The following is a 17,500-nucleotide window of genomic DNA, read 5'->3' as shown; positions in this document are numbered from 1 at the left end:
ACTGTTCCATTGCTGTTGCCCCGCACACACACACACATTCTCTACATTGTGCTGAGTCGACCCCTCTGCCTGGCTGCCCCTCTCGACCTTTCCTGATTGTGCAACCAGAGGTGTGTGTGTGTGTGTGTGTGTGTGTGTGTGTGTGTGTGTGTGTGTGTGTGTGTGTGTGTGTGTGTGTGTGTGTGTGTGTCCACGCTGCATGTGTACACATGTGTTTTGTGTGTGTCCCTTCCCAGAAACGACTAGAACAAGCTTCCTGCGCTCCTCTAGTGAACTTTGGCTACAAAAGCCTCCAACCTCTAGTCATTCATTTTCACTCTAAACGCCTGTAGGACGCAGTACCACAGTGGAAGGGTTAAGAGAGGGACAATTCTCGTCCTATGAAAGGCTATCATTTAATACTGAATAGCTGCGTTGTTTGTTACTGGTGATAATGGAAATTTAATTGTGTGAATAGGCGTGTTGTAAGTGTACTAATCATTACTACTGATGGAAAATGTTGGTGTTCCCACTTGATTATTGATGAAAGTGTTGATTGATGACTCCCTAGGTTTTGATCCCACTGTTTTAGAGGGCTCCCACTGGTCAGACAATTCCTAGAATATCATTGAAACTCAGTAGAGCCTTTTCCAGTTATGGAATTTAACCATTTTGCATGTAAAAGTCATGGCAAGACACCCAACCCCACATTGCTCCAGGGACTGTAGCCAAAACCCTGTAATTAAGTTGTTCAAGATAAAAGTATCAGCTAAGAATAGTGTAATGCAGGGCTCCAGCCAACTGGCCAAATGCTGGGGAAACTTCAGTTTGGCTGGTAGGACAGACCAACTTACTATTTTGACCCATTAGTGAGTGTTTGACTAGTAAGGCTAACCTCTCCACGCCATTTTGGCTGGTGATGGAAGAAGTTTATTTAAAGCCCTGGTGTAATGTAATAGTTTGGTTTGGAGGGGGAGCCCTGGTTTTATTTCATGGCCCTATCGAAGTCGATTTACCGCCACGTGGCTGAGTCGATCAAACTGGAGCCTACAGAGACATCTTTTACCGACGGTCGCTGTTCAGTTCTGTTGTAGACGATCAGCAACATTCTTGGAAAAGGACAATATTTGTGATTACTAAGTATAGAAAAGCCGCCTCTTTTGGCTACAATATCCCTTTTTTCAACTTGTAAAAATAAAAGCCATTTCAGTGTTTAAACTCCTCACTGATGGTTGTGTTGAAGAGGCATGGAGTCATGTGCAATGATGACAATGTGGTCTTATGTTCTTGCTCTGAGTATTGCGTGTCAAAGTTCCACTGTTCCCGGCCGAGTTTCCCAGAAAACATGTGTCACTCAACAAAATGTCCCTTGGACAATATTTTAGGGTCAGATATCAGATCACTTAAAGTTTATGCATGCAATACTTGCCTACAAATGTCTCTCACTTGATGTATGTGTGAGGAGAAGTAGTAAAGTTATAATCATGTAATGATGAGATCTATGCCTGGCTTATTGCCAAGGGGGCAGCTCATACTTGGGTGCTAAGTTCCTGTGTGTTCTTGTGCACAGTATCGCACCCCATACTCTGTGGAACTTTAACAAGGGTAGAATAACAGTGTTCTGATGTTCCTCTGTGGTGTTCTACTACGTGTTAAAGTTCCACTTTTGTGACGTTCCTCTGTGTTCTTCTTGCCCTCAGTACCGCACCCCGTACTCTGTTCCGGCCCCTCAGCAGTACCAGGTGGCAGGATCCCCCGGGTTCTACCCCGGGACCAGCCCTGGAGACTATGGTATGTAACACATACACACACTGTCAATTGCCTTTGCATTTTTTTTCCAGTTTCATGTTCGGCCAGTCCACACATCATTGGGCTTTAGTTAGCTGCCATAGGGTTAAAGGAACACTCCACCCTATTTCAGGAAATTATTTATTTGTATTTTAACCCTAGTAAAATATGAGAATATAGATTTGTTTTTCTGTGTGCCATGCTTAATTTGACATGAGTGAAAAACGGCTATTCACAAGTGAAAAACGACTATTTAATCCGGTCCAGTGATCACCTGTGGCTTGATGCTGATGGTACCAGTTTCTTCCAGTGATTATGCTAAGCTATGCTAATGATTCCAATCTAAGCACTGAAACACACCGAGAAGATAATAAGCACATTCATGTGTACCGGTAATATTTGGAAATACGGCAAATGTGAAAATTGATGTTGGCTGCCCTGGTGGCGTGTGTGGGCTTTTGTTAGTGCGTGCGTGAGTGCGCTCGGTGTAGCTACCGAGAGTGTGTGTCTGTGTTTTAGCTACCCTGGTGGATTATATATGGCAGCTGACGTTTAGCTACCGTATGGTTATGTGTTTCTGTGTATGTGTTAGCTGCCTCAGTGTCGTATCTGTGCTGGCATGCTGTTGCACTTGTTGGCCTTTGGTGCAACAAAGCCGCAGAGCCAGGGGATATAGATGTGACAGGCAGACTGAGAGAGGGAGAGAGAGAGAGAGAGAGAGAGAGAGAGAGACTGTGTGACGTTGTCCCGCTATGAGCCTCCAGGACAGCAGAGGGCAACAGTGGTGCAGTCTGCTGTCCAAATATCGCTCGCTCGCTCTGTCTCTCACACACACATGCACACAGCCCAGCTGCCCTGCCGCTCACCAGGGCGTGTGTGTGTGTGGTATTTTTATCTGGGAGCTGAGTGATTTAAGGTCTCGGCTCTCTCCGGTGCCACAGATCAGATCACTGGACCCCAGAAAAAAGGCTAGCGCACTCTTTGACATGCACACACACTCCCATTCTCTCTCACGCACACACACACACACGTACGGACAGCGGGTGAGTGGGAGAGCTGTAGGTTAGATTCCTCTCACCTGTCAGGAGCCGGAGCTTCCCAAAGCAGAAGGAAGCGTAGCGTAGCCTAGCATAGGAAAGGAAAGGAAAGGAGAGAGGGAGCGAGGTAGAGGGGAACCAGAGGGAGGGAGAGGAGGAGAAGACGAGAACATGGGGAACCGTGCGTCCAGCCGAAACACTCAGGGTATGTGTCAAAGCTCTCTCTCTCTCTCTCTCTCTCTCTCTCTCTCTCTCTCTCTCTCTCTCTCTCTCGTTGATGAGACTAACAGTGTGACTCATAACTCAGGATCTTACTGGCCTGGAAGTTTGTCCAAGTTCCCTTTACTTTCTTTCACTCACTCCCTTCTTCTCTCTCTCTCTCTCTCTCTCTCTCTCTCGTCTCTGGGTTTTGACTATATTTAGACTCTAGTCCACTGGTCAACAATGCTGCCTCAGTGTGTGTAAGCGTGTGTGTGTGCCACTGCTGTCTGCCTGACACACACACACACTTGTGCGCACACTCCGAGCAGGGGCAATAACGGCATGTGAATCCTTTAGAGGTGCAGTTTGGGGGGAAGGGTGGGAAGTTAATGTTGTGCAATTTAAATTTAAACGTTGTTTTCTTTGGGGTGGAAACGCATGGTCCTTTTTTGGTCCCATATAAATCTGTCTGTAGTGTTTGCTCCAGAACGGATGGTGGGGTGGGGGGGGTGTAAAAAGAATTATTCCACGATGGTAATTTCTTCAATTTATATGGTTTGTATGTATGTATGTGTGCGTGTCTGTGTAGGGCTGTGTCCACTGTCCTCTTAATCTGGGACTGGGCTACTACACTGTCGTTCATTCGTTATTCTATGCTCTGTACTCTCCCCATCTCTCTTTATCCTTCTCTCCACCACTACATCTTCCCTCCTGCATCCACCTTTCTTTCTGTTTCTCTCGCTCGTCTCTCTCGCTCGCTCGCTCGCTCTCTCTCTCTCTCTCTCTCTCTCTCTCTCTCTCTCTCTCTCTCTCTCTCTCTCTCTCTCTCTCTGTCTCTCTCTACTTCCTTGCTCTCTCTCCACTTCATGGTTTCACAATGTGACTAGTGACTTTCACATCAGTCTCTTCCTCTGGACCACCTCTGCTGTGTCCTCCCCAGTTCAATATCGCTCTCCCTCTCTCTCAGCTGGTACGTAGTAGCCAGTTCAGTACTAACGTGTGTGTCTGTCTGTCTGTCTAGCTGGTGCGTACTACCCAGCCCAGCCCCAGTTCCCGCCGCCAGTGCAGCAAGCCCCTGTGCTGATGAACCCCGCCCCCCAGCAGCCACAAGCCCCACCCACACAGCAGCCGCAGGCTCCGCCCAAACGGGAACGCAAACAGGTAGGACTGCACCACACACACACACGCACACATACCCACTGCTCCAAACAATAAAGGGAACACCAAAAACAAAGCAATGCAACTCCATGTCAATCATACTGCTATGATATCAGTCTGTGCAGTTAGAAGTCAGTACTCATTGTGAATCCATTTTGCCAGCTGTTATGCAAATTTAACAAGAATTGGGTAGAAATTGAACAAAAACTTCCCCAAAAATAAAACTTGAGTATCGCAGGCCACTGAATTGCTGCTGAATTGGTCAGAAAAGGGGTATGCAGGGTTCCCGCGGGGTCTTAAAAAGCCTTGAAGGCATTGAATTCGAGAATTTAGAAATAATACCTTAAAAAGCCTTGAAAAGCCGTGAATTTTCATGTGTAGGTCTTTAATTTGGATGCCGAATATAAATTGTCGTTTTGTATTGTTCATTACTCAACATTCATTATTTTTTATGATCTTTAAATTGTTTATGTAGCCTAAAAATTGTACGAGTGGTCAAGTAAATGGTGGAACTGGAGTTGTGGGCGGAACCATCACTCGCGCACACACCGAGGTTAATTCAATGAACACAGAGATTTTAACTTTACCATGGCCACAGAGCCACTGAGCTAAGCTAAGATTGTTGATAGTTTATCGCGCCAAGACAAACTTTACTAGCCTATGTGGACAAACAGAAAGTGAGGTGAATTGAGGTGAAACGTCGGCAACAATGGGCAAATGTAAGTTTAGCCAGGCTTGGCTACACAATCATTCATTTCGTGAATGGGTCAAAGAAGTGGATGGTGACCAATTCGCAGCGTTTTGTGCTCTCTGCAAACAGACTTTTAAATTGGGCACGATGGGCGTCAAGGCGCTCGAGTCACATGCCAAGTCCTCGAAACATATTTCGTGCGTCAATCATAAACGGCAAACACCGTCTGTGTTGTCTGTTTTTAACCAACAACAACCTAGCACCACTAGCACTCAATGGGCTTTTGTATTGCACAATGCCGGGTTAAAAAGTGCCCAGATCTTCGATACAGTCACATGTTGTAAAAAGGGGGATTAACGTTTAACTGTTGTTTTAAAAGGTAGAAGTTGTTGAGAACCACAAGCTGAGTAGCGTTTCGTTTGTGCAATTAGTTCAACTGAATCAACGGGTAGCCTAGGCTAGAGAGAATGTGAGTGGAAAGGGTGGTGTTGTCAACGTTTTACTGTTGTTTCGAAAGGTGTACTAGTTGAATCATAATCTGACGAGCCGTTCGTTTAGCCGATGAAACGTCAGTGCAGTCGAAGCAACGAAGGAGAGTGTGAGAGAGAAGCAGTGCCCTTTCTGTGTGTGTGTGGTGTGTGAGTTTGCGTGCGCGCTGTTGTTTGCGTGGCTGCCTCTCGATTGTTTAGAAACAAATATCAACATACTCAGACATTGATTTTGGTTTTGACAGGCGCTTAAGATTTTTGATAAGACGTCCGTGCAGTCTAAGCAATGGAGGAGGAGGGACTGAGAGAGAGAAGGAGTGCCGTGTGTGTGTGCACAGACATCATATAGGAAGACTAGATGCGTCGTCCGCGTTCCCGTCATGCAAGCCGAACGTCCGCGCATGGCGGCCATGTTAAAGCAGCCTTCTGGCTCAACCAGTTGCAGTGAGTTTTGGGTGTTGTATACTCTTCAGATGGCCATAATTCCCTCAAATTTATATCGATTTTCGAAAGGGTTGTTTTTTTATACAGTATAAAAAATTCCAAACGAAAGTATATGTTGATACTGCATAGTGATGAATATTCACAATATTATTATATTATATTACATTATATTATTATGTGCATAGGTCTAAAATCATGTGTAATATAGTTCAGTAGGCTTATTCATGTAATTAAATAGATCCCATAAACAAATACACAACGTAATCTTTTATATTTTCAGTAAAATAACAAATAAACGTTCACTTGTAGTATATATACCTGCAAACTTGTCACCTTTCGGCGAAATTCGCCGTTTTGATTCCAAAATAGGTGACTTATGTGAATCGTGCAGATCCGAAGAGGTTTTTTTTTTCGGGGGGGGGGTGGTAGCGCCCGACTGAAGTTCTGAAGGGTAAACCGCTGCCTGTCTGATATACGTAAAGACGGCGAGATTTCCTACATTACCCATAAACACTAGTCATGATGTAACCCACACCCATTGGCTGCCGTTTAATCACAAGGACGCAGCTTCACATTCACTGGCTGCATGTTTGAAGGCTTGAAGCCCGCGCGGAACCGGTGTTGATAAATGAAATGTGAGAGGACGAGCGCGGATTACTTCGGTTTTGTAGGTTTTCAACGGGTGATAAAGAATGTGGCAGTGGTTAATGCAAGGTTAGGTGTCGGTGAATGCAAGTAATAACTGTAGTGACGCTGAAATGAAGTGGTGGTGGTGGAGCGAAAACGGCTTGGGCTGGACAGAGCAGGACAGCGCTGGGAGAATAATGTCAGCGTAGCTGTCAGATTCCTCGTCTGACATTTGCCAAGTCCTCGCAAATGCATACGATGGAGTTGCCGTTTCCTAATAACGCCCACGCGATCGCAAATACCCTGCATGGATTTGACATGGATGTGCGAGTAAGTGAAAAACAATAACAAACAAAACAAAAAAACTACCGACGTTATGAAAGTAAGTTCTCCGTGATGTTATTGTTTGTTTATTTTCGACATATAGTGTAGGCTAGTAGCCTACTTGTCATTCCTAGCGCATGGTAGTATATTTAATCCTGGAGGAGTTTAAAGTCCTAAAGCAACAGCATAACGCGCATAATAAGATAAGACATCATACACGTTATTGCACACGTGTGTCTGAGTGTGTTCTCTCCTGTCCTCCTCTCCCTCTCCTCTGTGCATTGTCCATGGTATTTGACTTATGCTGTGTGTGAAGTTTGAATGATGCTGTGTGGAGGATGTGAAGTTTTGTAGTGTGGTTATGTGTTTTTTATAGCCTATGTTAAAGGTGTAGTTTGTGTGATGTGTGTTGAAGGCATGCTGTGTTTGTGTGAGGTGTAGGCCTATAGGCCCTACTGTATGTGAGGTTTGAGTGATGGCGTGTGAGGTTTTGTAGTGTTTGGCTGTCTGTCTGTGTTTGGCTGTATGCTAAATGTCTGTGTATGTATGTGGCATGTGTGATGTGATTCACTGTTTTCAGAGGAAATGGAATAAAAACTAATAGAATGGAATACAATGGAATAGAATAAAAACTAGGCTACATTGCAAATAATGAAAATAATGGGGGGGGGGGGTAATGAAATGGAATAAATAGAACTGGGGTGGAAATGTTTAAAATGGATGATGTGAAATGTTGAGTTGTAGACACAAGACAGGAGGTTGTGTGCTCATGTCAGTGGAGCTGGAGCACAGAGACAGGCTAATTTGGCAGCACTGAGGGAAAGGAGGGTGGTGGAGGAGAAGAGCATGGGCAGAAAGGGGCACATTTAAAAATTGCAAAGAAAATAAAATGTGAATAATAATTACATTTAGTAAATGAAATATTGTCTTTTTTTATGCGTTGGGGCTCGCGACAGTTTGTCACCTTTTTCAACCCTCCTGAGTTTGCAGGTATGAGTATATGCTTTGGTTTCGACAGCTCCACCTTGTGTTCAAAATGAGTCGTGACGCTAAAGCCATCCAGATAGAATGAACCTGTTGCGATGTAGGCTACATCTCTCTTCCAGTACGTCATCTCTGTCGTCTTTAATTTGGTGCAATGAATATATCCATGCCGTCAACGTAATGCACAGCAATGGTTAAAATGTGTATTTGCTGTAGGTCTATGTTTGGACAAATAGGTTAAGTGGGAAGCATAGGTCTATTACTCACCTGGGCGTTTTACCCCAGTCTACACTTAAGTTTTAAGGAGCTCTACCATTTATAAACACATGTCAATATTTCAGCGAAGCAACAGAATACATTTTTAAGTATCCCAATGTTTCAACTCTTCAGTTTACTTCAGGTGTAACGGAGGGTCTGTGGAGAGTTTAGGCTGCTCTAATATGGCCGACCTGTGCGGACGTGCTTGAAATACGCGATGACGTATCTAGTCTTCCTATATGATGTCTGTGTGTGTGTGTGTGTGGGTGATAACAGAGCCATCTAATGTCAGAGTTACGCCACTCCCATAGACCTCTATGGACCAATCTTTCCACAGCAATGGCGGCTCTCATGGAGCCTCACGGAGCGTTAACATGGAAATCCCCATTGACTTTAGTTCTATTAGAAGTTACTTAGTTCCAGGAGGTGGCCGTAGAACTCAGAAAATGTGGTAAAGGTAATGTAATTTGTTTGTACTTAAAGGGACACTGTGCAGGAAATGGTCAAAAAAGGTACTGCAACTATGCTGCTCATTGAAACTGTGTCGCCTATTGCCAAATTTGACCTTTTTATGATAGTTTACTAAGTAATAAACTAATATTTTCTAGTATGGCCCAAGTACAGTCCTTTTTGGAGCTAAAAATGGCCATTTCTGCAAATTCAAAATGGCGGACCATGGAGAAGATCCCGCTTTTCATGTATGAAAAGTGCAATTTTTCCAGTCATAATGAAAACTTAGAATTTCATGGTGGTGGTAAATAGTCATGAAAAAGGTAACATTAGTGAATGGGTAGCATGAATTCTGGATATAAACAACAAAAAATCTCACACAGTGTCCCTTTAATCTTTGTTTGGTATGTGATGGTTCTGTGTTAGTTTCCAACGAACAGAAGTTTACTGTTAAGAAACATTTTAATCTACGCGAATCACATCACCAACCGACTTCCTGGTCCCCGGTTTGCGCAACTCTGTTATTAGATGGCTCTGGGTGATAAAAATACCAAGGGGGCGCGGCTTGCTTGGATAGACTATAAATCCAGACCTTTGGTGAATGACTGAAACTTGTGACGAAGGTGAATCCCAATAAATAGTGAACACAACATTATTCACAATAATGTGTGATAATAACACATGTTATATAGCTAAATAATTTATTTTACATATGAGTTTCTTATCATAGGCCTATTCATTTATTTTTTTTTAAACCGTTTTAGACCAGATACCAAGCTACTAGGGGGCAGGCTATAAAATATGGTAATTTTAAATGCAAACAATTTGATGGAGCTAAATTAATTGAAGCCTTAGTTATATTTTACAGGCGCTATGCTTAAGTTTCTGACCAGCTCAGACTCCAGTCAGTCAGCCAGTGGAGGGCCAGCACAATGTTCAGGTAGTACACAGATGAGCCAGGTACACCTGCAGCTGATGAGGTAGTCACATGTTCAGTACAGCCACCATGTCTACATGTTCAAGATCTGTTATGACATTATTGATGTTTTTGTGTCAAGAGCGCAGAATGGGAGACTTTTTAATTAAGCTTGATTTGAGTCAAATTATGTGTCTGTGGTTCGTGTGTTGCGCGGGGGGGTGGTTGCATATATTTGCCTAGGGCCCCATGGAGGTCAGAACCGGCTCTGGATAAAGGTCTTACATTTGAGGATAAATGGTCTTATAAAGTCTTGAAAAAGCCTTGAATTTGACTTGAAGAAACTTGTAGGAACCCTGGGTATGAGGGCCTGGTGTCCACACAGGGATTCTATCCTATGCTTACAGAGCGGCACCAAACATCTTCTGGTAGAATAAGATACCTGTGCATTTCCGGGATCCATGTGGTGTCAAATGTACACCTCTTTTATATTTAGGAGATCTTCAGTTAAGAGACCTTTGGAGACTTAAAGGTGCACTGTGTAACATTTTAGTTGTTCATTTCCAGAATTCATGCTGCCCATTCACAAATGTTACCTTTTTCATGAATACTTATCATGACCTTCAAATTCTAAGTATTAATTAAGACTGGGAAAATGGCATTTTTACATACATGAAAAGGGGCATCTTCTCCATGGTCTGCCATTTTGAATTTCGAGAAATAGATTTTTTTAGCTGAAAAATGTACTGCACTTTGGTCATACTAATAGATATTAGTTCATTACTTTGTAAATATTTATGTAAAGATCAAATTGGACAATGGGCAGCACAGTTTAACTGAGCAACATAGTTGCAATACCTACTTTGGCCACTTAGTGCTCATCTTATACAAGCCTTCACCAAATGCCACAAAAAGAGAAGGATGAGAGGACGGCACCCTCTGAGGAGACCGAGCTTGAGCACATTCCTTTGCGCTGGGTGTGTTGGAGTTTAAATGATCTTACTCGAAGATGTTTGGCGGCACCGTACGGAGCAATTTGCATAGAAAACATTACAATTTGCATGTTTGCCATTGACACCCTGTGCGTGCTCTTCACAAATGATGTTGTAAGCAGCACAACATTCTCCATGGCATCACCAGACTCCATATGACCCGGTGGTGAAGTGTGGACTCACATGTGGACACCAGGCCCTCATTCCCTCCTCATGAAAGTCTGTTTCTGACCATTTGGGCAGAAACGTACACATCAGTGGCTTATTTTGCAGAGCTCTGGCAGTGGTCTTCCTGTGCCACTTGGCACAAGGAATGAGATGAGATGGTGATCCCGCTGCTTTGTTGTTAACCATCCTGTGGCCTCCTCCGTGTCTCCTGGCATTTCCTCCATGCTCTGGACACTGTGCTGGTGGACACAGCAAACCTTCTTGCCACAGCACACATTGATGTACCATCTTGGATGAGTACCTACAGGAGGGCGATACTATCAAAATGCACGGGTCCAAAACATTTGCCAGAAAACATGAAAATGGAGAAATGGTTGGTGGACACCACATTTTTTGGTTGTTGCCTCTAATTTTCTACCCATTACTTGTTACTTGTGCACAATGAGTGCGGTTTCCTAACTGGACAGGCTGAGATCACAGAAGTATTATTGACGCAGAGTTGCATATATCTCAAGTCTCTCTCGCAAGTTATGTCTCCTTCACTAAAACTAATTCACACATACACACATGCCCCAATACACCCATGTGTCAGACACACACACACACACACACACACGCACACCACACACACACACACACACACACACACACACACACACACACACACACACACACACACACACACACGCACACCACACACACACAGTATGCCTTATGTCTCACACACCCTTATGTTGTGCACACACACGCACACAGCCGTACACCCTTAAGTCTCACTCACAGAAACTATTTCACACATGCACACCCCTATACATTAGTATGACGCGCGCGCGCGCGCACACACACACACACACACACACACACACACACACACACACACTGTTTCCAACTCTGTATTCTGTGGCAGCATCTTATGTTCTAGATATCTTTCTTGATACAGTTGCTATGGGGATTGAATGTCAAGGGAAAACTTCTGATGTTTCCTACTTTTGGTGTGTGATGATTGAGGTGTGAGATATTGAGAGCAGGGAGGAGTGCGTGCGTGCGTGTGTGCGCGTGCGTGCACATGTTGAGAGTAGGGAGGGTCTGGTGTGCCCTGAGGGCATGAAGGGAGCTGCGGACAAAGACTCGGAAACGCTTCTTCAGTGCCTTCAATCAACACCTGTGGAGTTGTTCTCTCGCGACTATAGTTCCTGCCCTCCTGTTTATTCTTCCTAAATGGGTCATTGGCATCTTTTTGCAGCAGACGTCATGCAGTAGCAGCTGATGACTTTGTTCTAGTAGTTAAATAAATGGTTTAGTAATTAGTCATTCATGAACATTGAATATACTTTTTTAGATGACTGTGTGAAGACGACAGCAACAAAAAGCATGAATACAATCGGTTGCACGCACCACCCTGATGTCTGTACATAAAAAAATGGTGGCTTGAAATGTTCCTGTTTGTATAATGAAATATATCTTTTTTGGAGCTCATGCCCAGTGTGCGTGTAACGGAGGCTAACTAGCAGAGTTGGCGTGGAACGTTGGTAAAAACCTCCCTCCGATAGCCTCATACAGTCTCGTGCCGTTGGGCCGAGAGACTAGTCTCTTGGCCCAGCGGTTTCGTACTGTGTCTCCCATTGCCGAACCGTTGTAGTTGACGAGATCGCACGTTCGATCCCCGAGGGGGGTGAACAGGTGCAAGATGACCTCCCTCACAGTGGTTTCATTTCACGAGACATTTTGAAAGTACGAATGTCCAATAGCCCAGCTGATCTAGCCATGGCTTTCTGCAGCTGGGAATTCCCCGTCTTGTGTAAGTGATGTTGTATGACCGTTCCAAAACCTTGAAATTGAACATCTAACCGTTTCACAACTCTCAGACTTCATAAATACAGTGCATCCATTTAACCACTCAGTAGACTTTCCTTTCATTTTCATTGTTTAATTCTCCAGAGGCAAACTTCTTTTTTTTAACAGGGTCGAATTTCTTCTTCAACCCATTTAACCCTAAGATACCTGCGAAAAACGCCAGCTGAATGCCCAAGCCCTTTTTGGAAAAGTTGCCCTCAGTCGATAAAAAACCTTAATATCTCAGCCTCCGAAGCACCTGAAATAAGTTACATTTTAAAAGCAAAGACCCTCATCTTGCAATAGCATGTGTTCATTTAGCTCAAACACTGAAGTTTTTAGCAAACTCAAATCTCATGAGCCTGAATGCTCCATCCGTACAGCTTCTGGTGCCTGGGTTAACACACACACACATGCACGCACGCACACACACGCGCACACGCGCACACACGCGCACACGCGCACACACACACACACACACACACACACACACACACACTCCGATGTACAATGGTAAGGCAGGTTGTCTTTAGACCAGAGGATTGCAGGTTCAAAACCCATCCGGTGTCCTTAGGTGCCCTAGTAAGGCACTAGCCCCACATTGCTCCAGGCACTGTAACCAATGCATTGTAAAGGCAGGTTAGCACATTTTTCCCAGAAACGCCAGCCAGTCAACATGTTCTGGCTTCAAAGATGCTTGAGGGCAGGTCCCTATATTTGCCCCCTTTTGTTTTTTAAGTGTTTTTTAAATGCTCAGGTGTGTCCTCGGTTAGCTGTGCCTCTTGATTGTGTGTGTGTGTGTGTGTGTGTGTGTGTGTGTCTGTGTGTGTGTGGCTTTTGATAAGTCTGCTTGTCCTGATTATTTGGGTGTGTGTGTGGTGGAATTGGCTTTGCTGGGTTGGTGTGTGTGGGTGTGAGTGTTTGCTCTGTGTTATCTGTGGCTGTGTTAGTTTTGCAGGAGCGGAGTGTGAGTGTTGCTTGGGTTAGCCGTGTGTGTTTGGATTGCTCGCGGATGGCCTTGACATACTATCCCCCCTCTGCCTGTCTGTCTGCGTTCTCTCTCGGTGTAGTAGCGACCCCAGTTGGTCTTGATTAGCTGTGTGTGTCTGTGGGCTATGGTGATCTGGTTAGCCGTGTCTGTGCGTAGTGATCTGGCTAGCCGTGTGTTCGTGTGTGTGCGTGCGTGTGTGTGTGTGTGTGTGCAGCAGCGGTTTTGTTCAACAATGTTAGCAGCATCAGCGTACCCATGATGCAGTGCATGTGTGCCGGTTGGCGTTGGCCTGCTGGAGTGTGTGCCAGTTGGCTGTGGCGTAATATGTGCCGGTTCGCTGTGGCGTGCTGGAGTGTGTGCCGGTTGGCTGCGGCGCAATGCGTGCCGGCGTACCCATGATGCTGTGCGGTGGCGTGCGAGGCGAGCGAGCTGATTGGCTGTGGCCTTATCTTTGGCGGTGGAGATAAGCGTGGCGGAGTCGCGGCCGGGCCGGGCGGAGGCGGACTTTGGCCAGCGGGCCGCCCAATGGCGTTCCGGCGCACAAGGTCCACCGCACTCCACGCGGAGAGCGAGAGGAGAGGAAAGGAGAGGTACACACCGGCTCCACAAAATGGCAGCAGGCAGGAGAATAGCTGTGTGAACACCTTTGGTAAGGGAGAGAGGAAGAGAGAGTGTGTGTCTCTTTGTGTGCTTGTGAGAGAAATTGAATGAGTGTGTCCACATGAGTTTTTGTGTATGTGTGTGTGACCGGCTCCAGAAATATGCTCAAAAAGAGCCGAAAGAAGGAATTGCTGACATGTTTTTTGGTGTGTGTACGTGTACGTTCTCGTTCGTAGACGTGCGTGTGTGCTTTAATGCTGTTAGTTGTTGGGAGCATTCCACAGCTCTCTGAGAAAAGTCACATTTTAGCCCTTCATCTAGTTACTGTCTGCCGGCCTCTCTCTCTCTCTCTCTCTCTCTCTCTCTCTCTCTCTCTCTCTCTCTCTCTCTCTCTCTTCTCTCTCTCTCTCTCTCTCTCTCTCTCTCTCTCTCTCTCTCTCTCTCTCTCTCTCTCTCTCTCTCTCTCTCTCTCTCTCTCTCTCTCAGAGGGGAGGAAGGGCATGCCTATGTAGCTCAGCTCCACGTGGCTCTACTTCTCCACCTCCTGTCCCGGAAAAAGAACCTCTCTTCCTCCCTCCCTCCCTCTCTCTCCCCCCTCCCCTCTCTCGCACACTTTCAAAGGGAGTTTTATTGGCATGACTCAGAACAGTTGTGCTGACTTAAGACAATGCAAACAGATATTTAGGAAAAAAGTTTTTTAAAAAGGGTGGAAAACGCACTCTCTCTGTCTTTTGCTCTCTTTCTTTCTCTCTTCTCTCCTCTCTCTCTCTCTCTCTCTCTCTGCTCCCTCCCCCGTGACGGCCTCTCTGGCTGCCTCTGTGCGGTGGGCGGGAGTGCATTCCTCTGCTGTCGTTGCACAAGGCCAGTTGCGAGCTGGCTGCCTCTCTCTCTCCCTCCCTCTCTCTCTCTCTCTGCTGCATCGTCTGCCTGCTAGCGTGTATGTGTGTGTGCTGGCTGACTGTTGGAGGCCCCAGTGCTGTACGAAACCTGGCCCAGCTGAGCCACTCTGAGCTGGGCAGCAGCTCAACTCCAGCCCCAGGATGAGAGGCCTGCTAGGGTAACGCCAGGCTGGCAGGTAGGGAAGCTTGCTGGATTGCTAGAGTTGAGTCGAGTTCAGCGAGTTGTGTGTTTGAGGGAGAGAGAGTGTGTGTTTGTGTGTGTTTGCATCTGTTCAACAGTTAACTGTTGACGTGTGACTTTCTTCACGGGCACTCCTAGTTCAGAATGTGAAGTTCATGAGTGTGTGGCTGCATTTTTTGCTCGGGCTCCTGTGTGTCTGCGAGCCTGTGTGGTGTGTGTCAGCCTGTGTGTGTTTATGAGTCATGTGATTTAAAGGTTCTAGCTGATTCTTGTGTTATATTAGGCTGAATTATGGCGCTCTGCTCCTTTTGCAGAAACACACACGGCTCTTGAGCTATGTGCTGGAGCTGAAGGAGGAGTTTGGAAGATTAGGTGTGTGTGTGTGAGAGAGGGAGAGATGGTATGTGGTAAAAGTCAAACGTTATGACACAGGTTTTCATGCTGAAGGAATGAGAATTCCTTTCTCTTGCTCCTTCTTTTCTCCTCCGTTTTCTCCTCTCTGTTTCTCTCCTTCCTTCCTTCCTTCCTTCCTTCTCTCTTTTCATAACTTTCTTCTCTCCTTCCTTTCTTCCTTTCTCCCGTTCTGACCTCAATACCTCAATCCTTCGCTCTCTGCTTTCTCCCACGTGTTTCTTCTGTGCCTCGCTGTCCTGTTATCCAAGCCATGCTTATCTTTTAAGCACTAAAGTTAACATTAATGCATTTCTCTCTCTCTCTCTCTCTCTCTCTCTCTCTCTCTCTCTCTCTCTCTCTCTCTCTCTCTCTCTCTCTCTCTCTCTCTCTCTCTCTCTCTCTCTCTCTCTCTCTCTCTCTCTCTCTCTCTCTCGCTCTCGCTCTCTCCCCAGATTCGAATTCGAGACCCTAACCAGGGTGGAAGAGACATCACAGAAGAGATCATGTCAGGGACAGGGTTTCGATCAGCCTCCACCCCTACTCCCCCTCAAGTAATGCCCATTAACACACTCATACGCTCATACTTACACTCACGATTGACTAGGAGTATGTGTGGACGTGCATAATGTCGTACCTACACACACACGATTGACTAGGAGTATGTGTGGACGTGCATACTGTCGTACCTACACACACACACACGATTGACTAGTAGTATGTGAACGTGCATAATCTCATACCCACGCACACACGATTAACTGCGTGCGCGTTCAAACACTTGCACTCATACCTACACACATGATTGAGAGCATGCGCGTAGTACATGCGTGTATGCCTGCTCTCTCGCCATACATTCACATGCTGCCAGAAACTCCCCATGTGCACATGTGTTCACACCCACACATTACATCGCACACTTGCATATCCATGAGGAAACCTAGTTGTGCGTGTATAGAGCAAATTGGGTATACTGGGTATGTGTTAGAGGACAGGGGTGTGTATGTGTCTGTGTGTGTGTGTGTGTGTGTGTGTGTGTGTGTGTGTACACTACTGTGTGTGTGCTGGTATTTGTGTTTAGGGGACCGTAGCGTATGTGTGTGTGTGTGACCCTTGTGTTGTGTTCCTCAGACCAGTCCAGAAGGAGGAGCAGCCAACGGTGAGAACGCCCCACCTGCTGCTGTGGCCCCCAGAACAGGTGACGACCAGGGAGATGGAGAGAGAGAGAGAGTGTGTGTGTGTGTGTGTGTGTGTGTGTGTGTGTGTGTGTGTGTGTGTGTGTGTGTGTGTGTGTGTGTGTGTGTGTGTGTGTGTGTGTGTGTGTGTGTGTGTGTGTGTGTGTGTGTGTGTGTGTGTGTGTGTGTGTGTGTGGTGGGCGATATCAAAAAGTGCCTGCCAACAATCGCAGGTTATGTTGCAGCAGTTGCTCTCACACACAAGCATGTTGTTGGATCATTTAAGCTACGTGTACACCAAGAGCGACCTATGCTGCCTGAGCGACGGAAGTTATTACTTCTCTGTAGATGGTCGACAAAGCGAATTTCAGCGATGAAAGTCAAGCTAATGTTATGGTAATGAGCTATGACGCGGTTCGGCGAAAACCAATTGGAACGTTCATATCTCTTAATGTCCCAGGCTGATAAGTCAGAGCCGTTGCTTGATTAGCTAAATCAAACGTGTCAATGTCACATTCAGGGGGTAATAAAGCAAATTTAAGGCTTAACTTCTTTAGGCTGAAGACTTCAGCGACCTCAGCTAGTCGCTCAGTAGGTCGCTTTTGATGTACATGCAGCTTTATTTGGCTGTCGTGTCTGCTCGCATTTTGGTTTGTTCAGGTTATGGTTGCCACTGCTGGTTCTGGTTGCTCTGCACCGCCTTGTCTGCTCTGCACAGCTGTTAAGACAGACCTTAGCCTTTTTAGCACGCCATGAGTGCCCCCTAACTCGTGCCCTATATCTCTTCCTCTCAGAGTTTATTACATTTTTTTCATGTGTACCCCCAGTGGTGGTACATGCACTCCTGGTTGGAAACCACGGATCTACTTCTATGGACCTTGTGCTAGTCTGATCTGCTATGGCTAATAACATCGATATGAACACTA

At 45.7% G+C, this 17,500-nt stretch overlaps 1 protein-coding gene and 1 non-coding gene across 10 annotated transcripts in view; both read left to right on the top strand.

Annotated features, from left to right (window-relative positions):
• The window catches only part of LOC134454168 (eukaryotic translation initiation factor 4 gamma 1-like), a 49,886-nt gene that overhangs the window by 9,868 nt on the left and 22,518 nt on the right, over positions 1 to 17,500 (top strand). For 6 of the 9 annotated variants that reach the window (XM_063204989.1, XM_063204991.1, XM_063204986.1 and 3 more), the window contains exons 6-9: positions 1,680 to 1,770; positions 4,027 to 4,166; positions 15,855 to 15,953; positions 16,531 to 16,597. In XM_063204989.1, the coding sequence (XP_063061059.1) occupies positions 1,680 to 1,770; positions 4,027 to 4,166; positions 15,855 to 15,953; positions 16,531 to 16,597 (397 nt within the window). Of the gene's footprint in view, positions 1 to 1,679; positions 1,771 to 2,670; positions 3,010 to 4,026; positions 4,167 to 13,891; positions 13,979 to 14,739; positions 15,005 to 15,854; positions 15,954 to 16,530; positions 16,598 to 17,500 lie in introns of those variants that run through there. The other 3 variants (XM_063204993.1, XM_063204995.1, XM_063204994.1) reach the window with 3 other exon arrangements.
• Positions 970 to 1,105, top strand: LOC134454846 (small nucleolar RNA SNORA16B/SNORA16A family). The gene has a single exon (XR_010035913.1). It is a non-coding gene; the product is annotated as a small nucleolar RNA SNORA16B/SNORA16A family (small nucleolar RNA).

The sequence above is a fragment of the Engraulis encrasicolus genome, chromosome 8, assembly GCF_034702125.1.
Source record: "Engraulis encrasicolus isolate BLACKSEA-1 chromosome 8, IST_EnEncr_1.0, whole genome shotgun sequence".
Taxonomy (NCBI): domain Eukaryota; kingdom Metazoa; phylum Chordata; class Actinopteri; order Clupeiformes; family Engraulidae; genus Engraulis; species Engraulis encrasicolus.
This window is presented reverse-complemented; position numbering and strand designations above follow the sequence as displayed.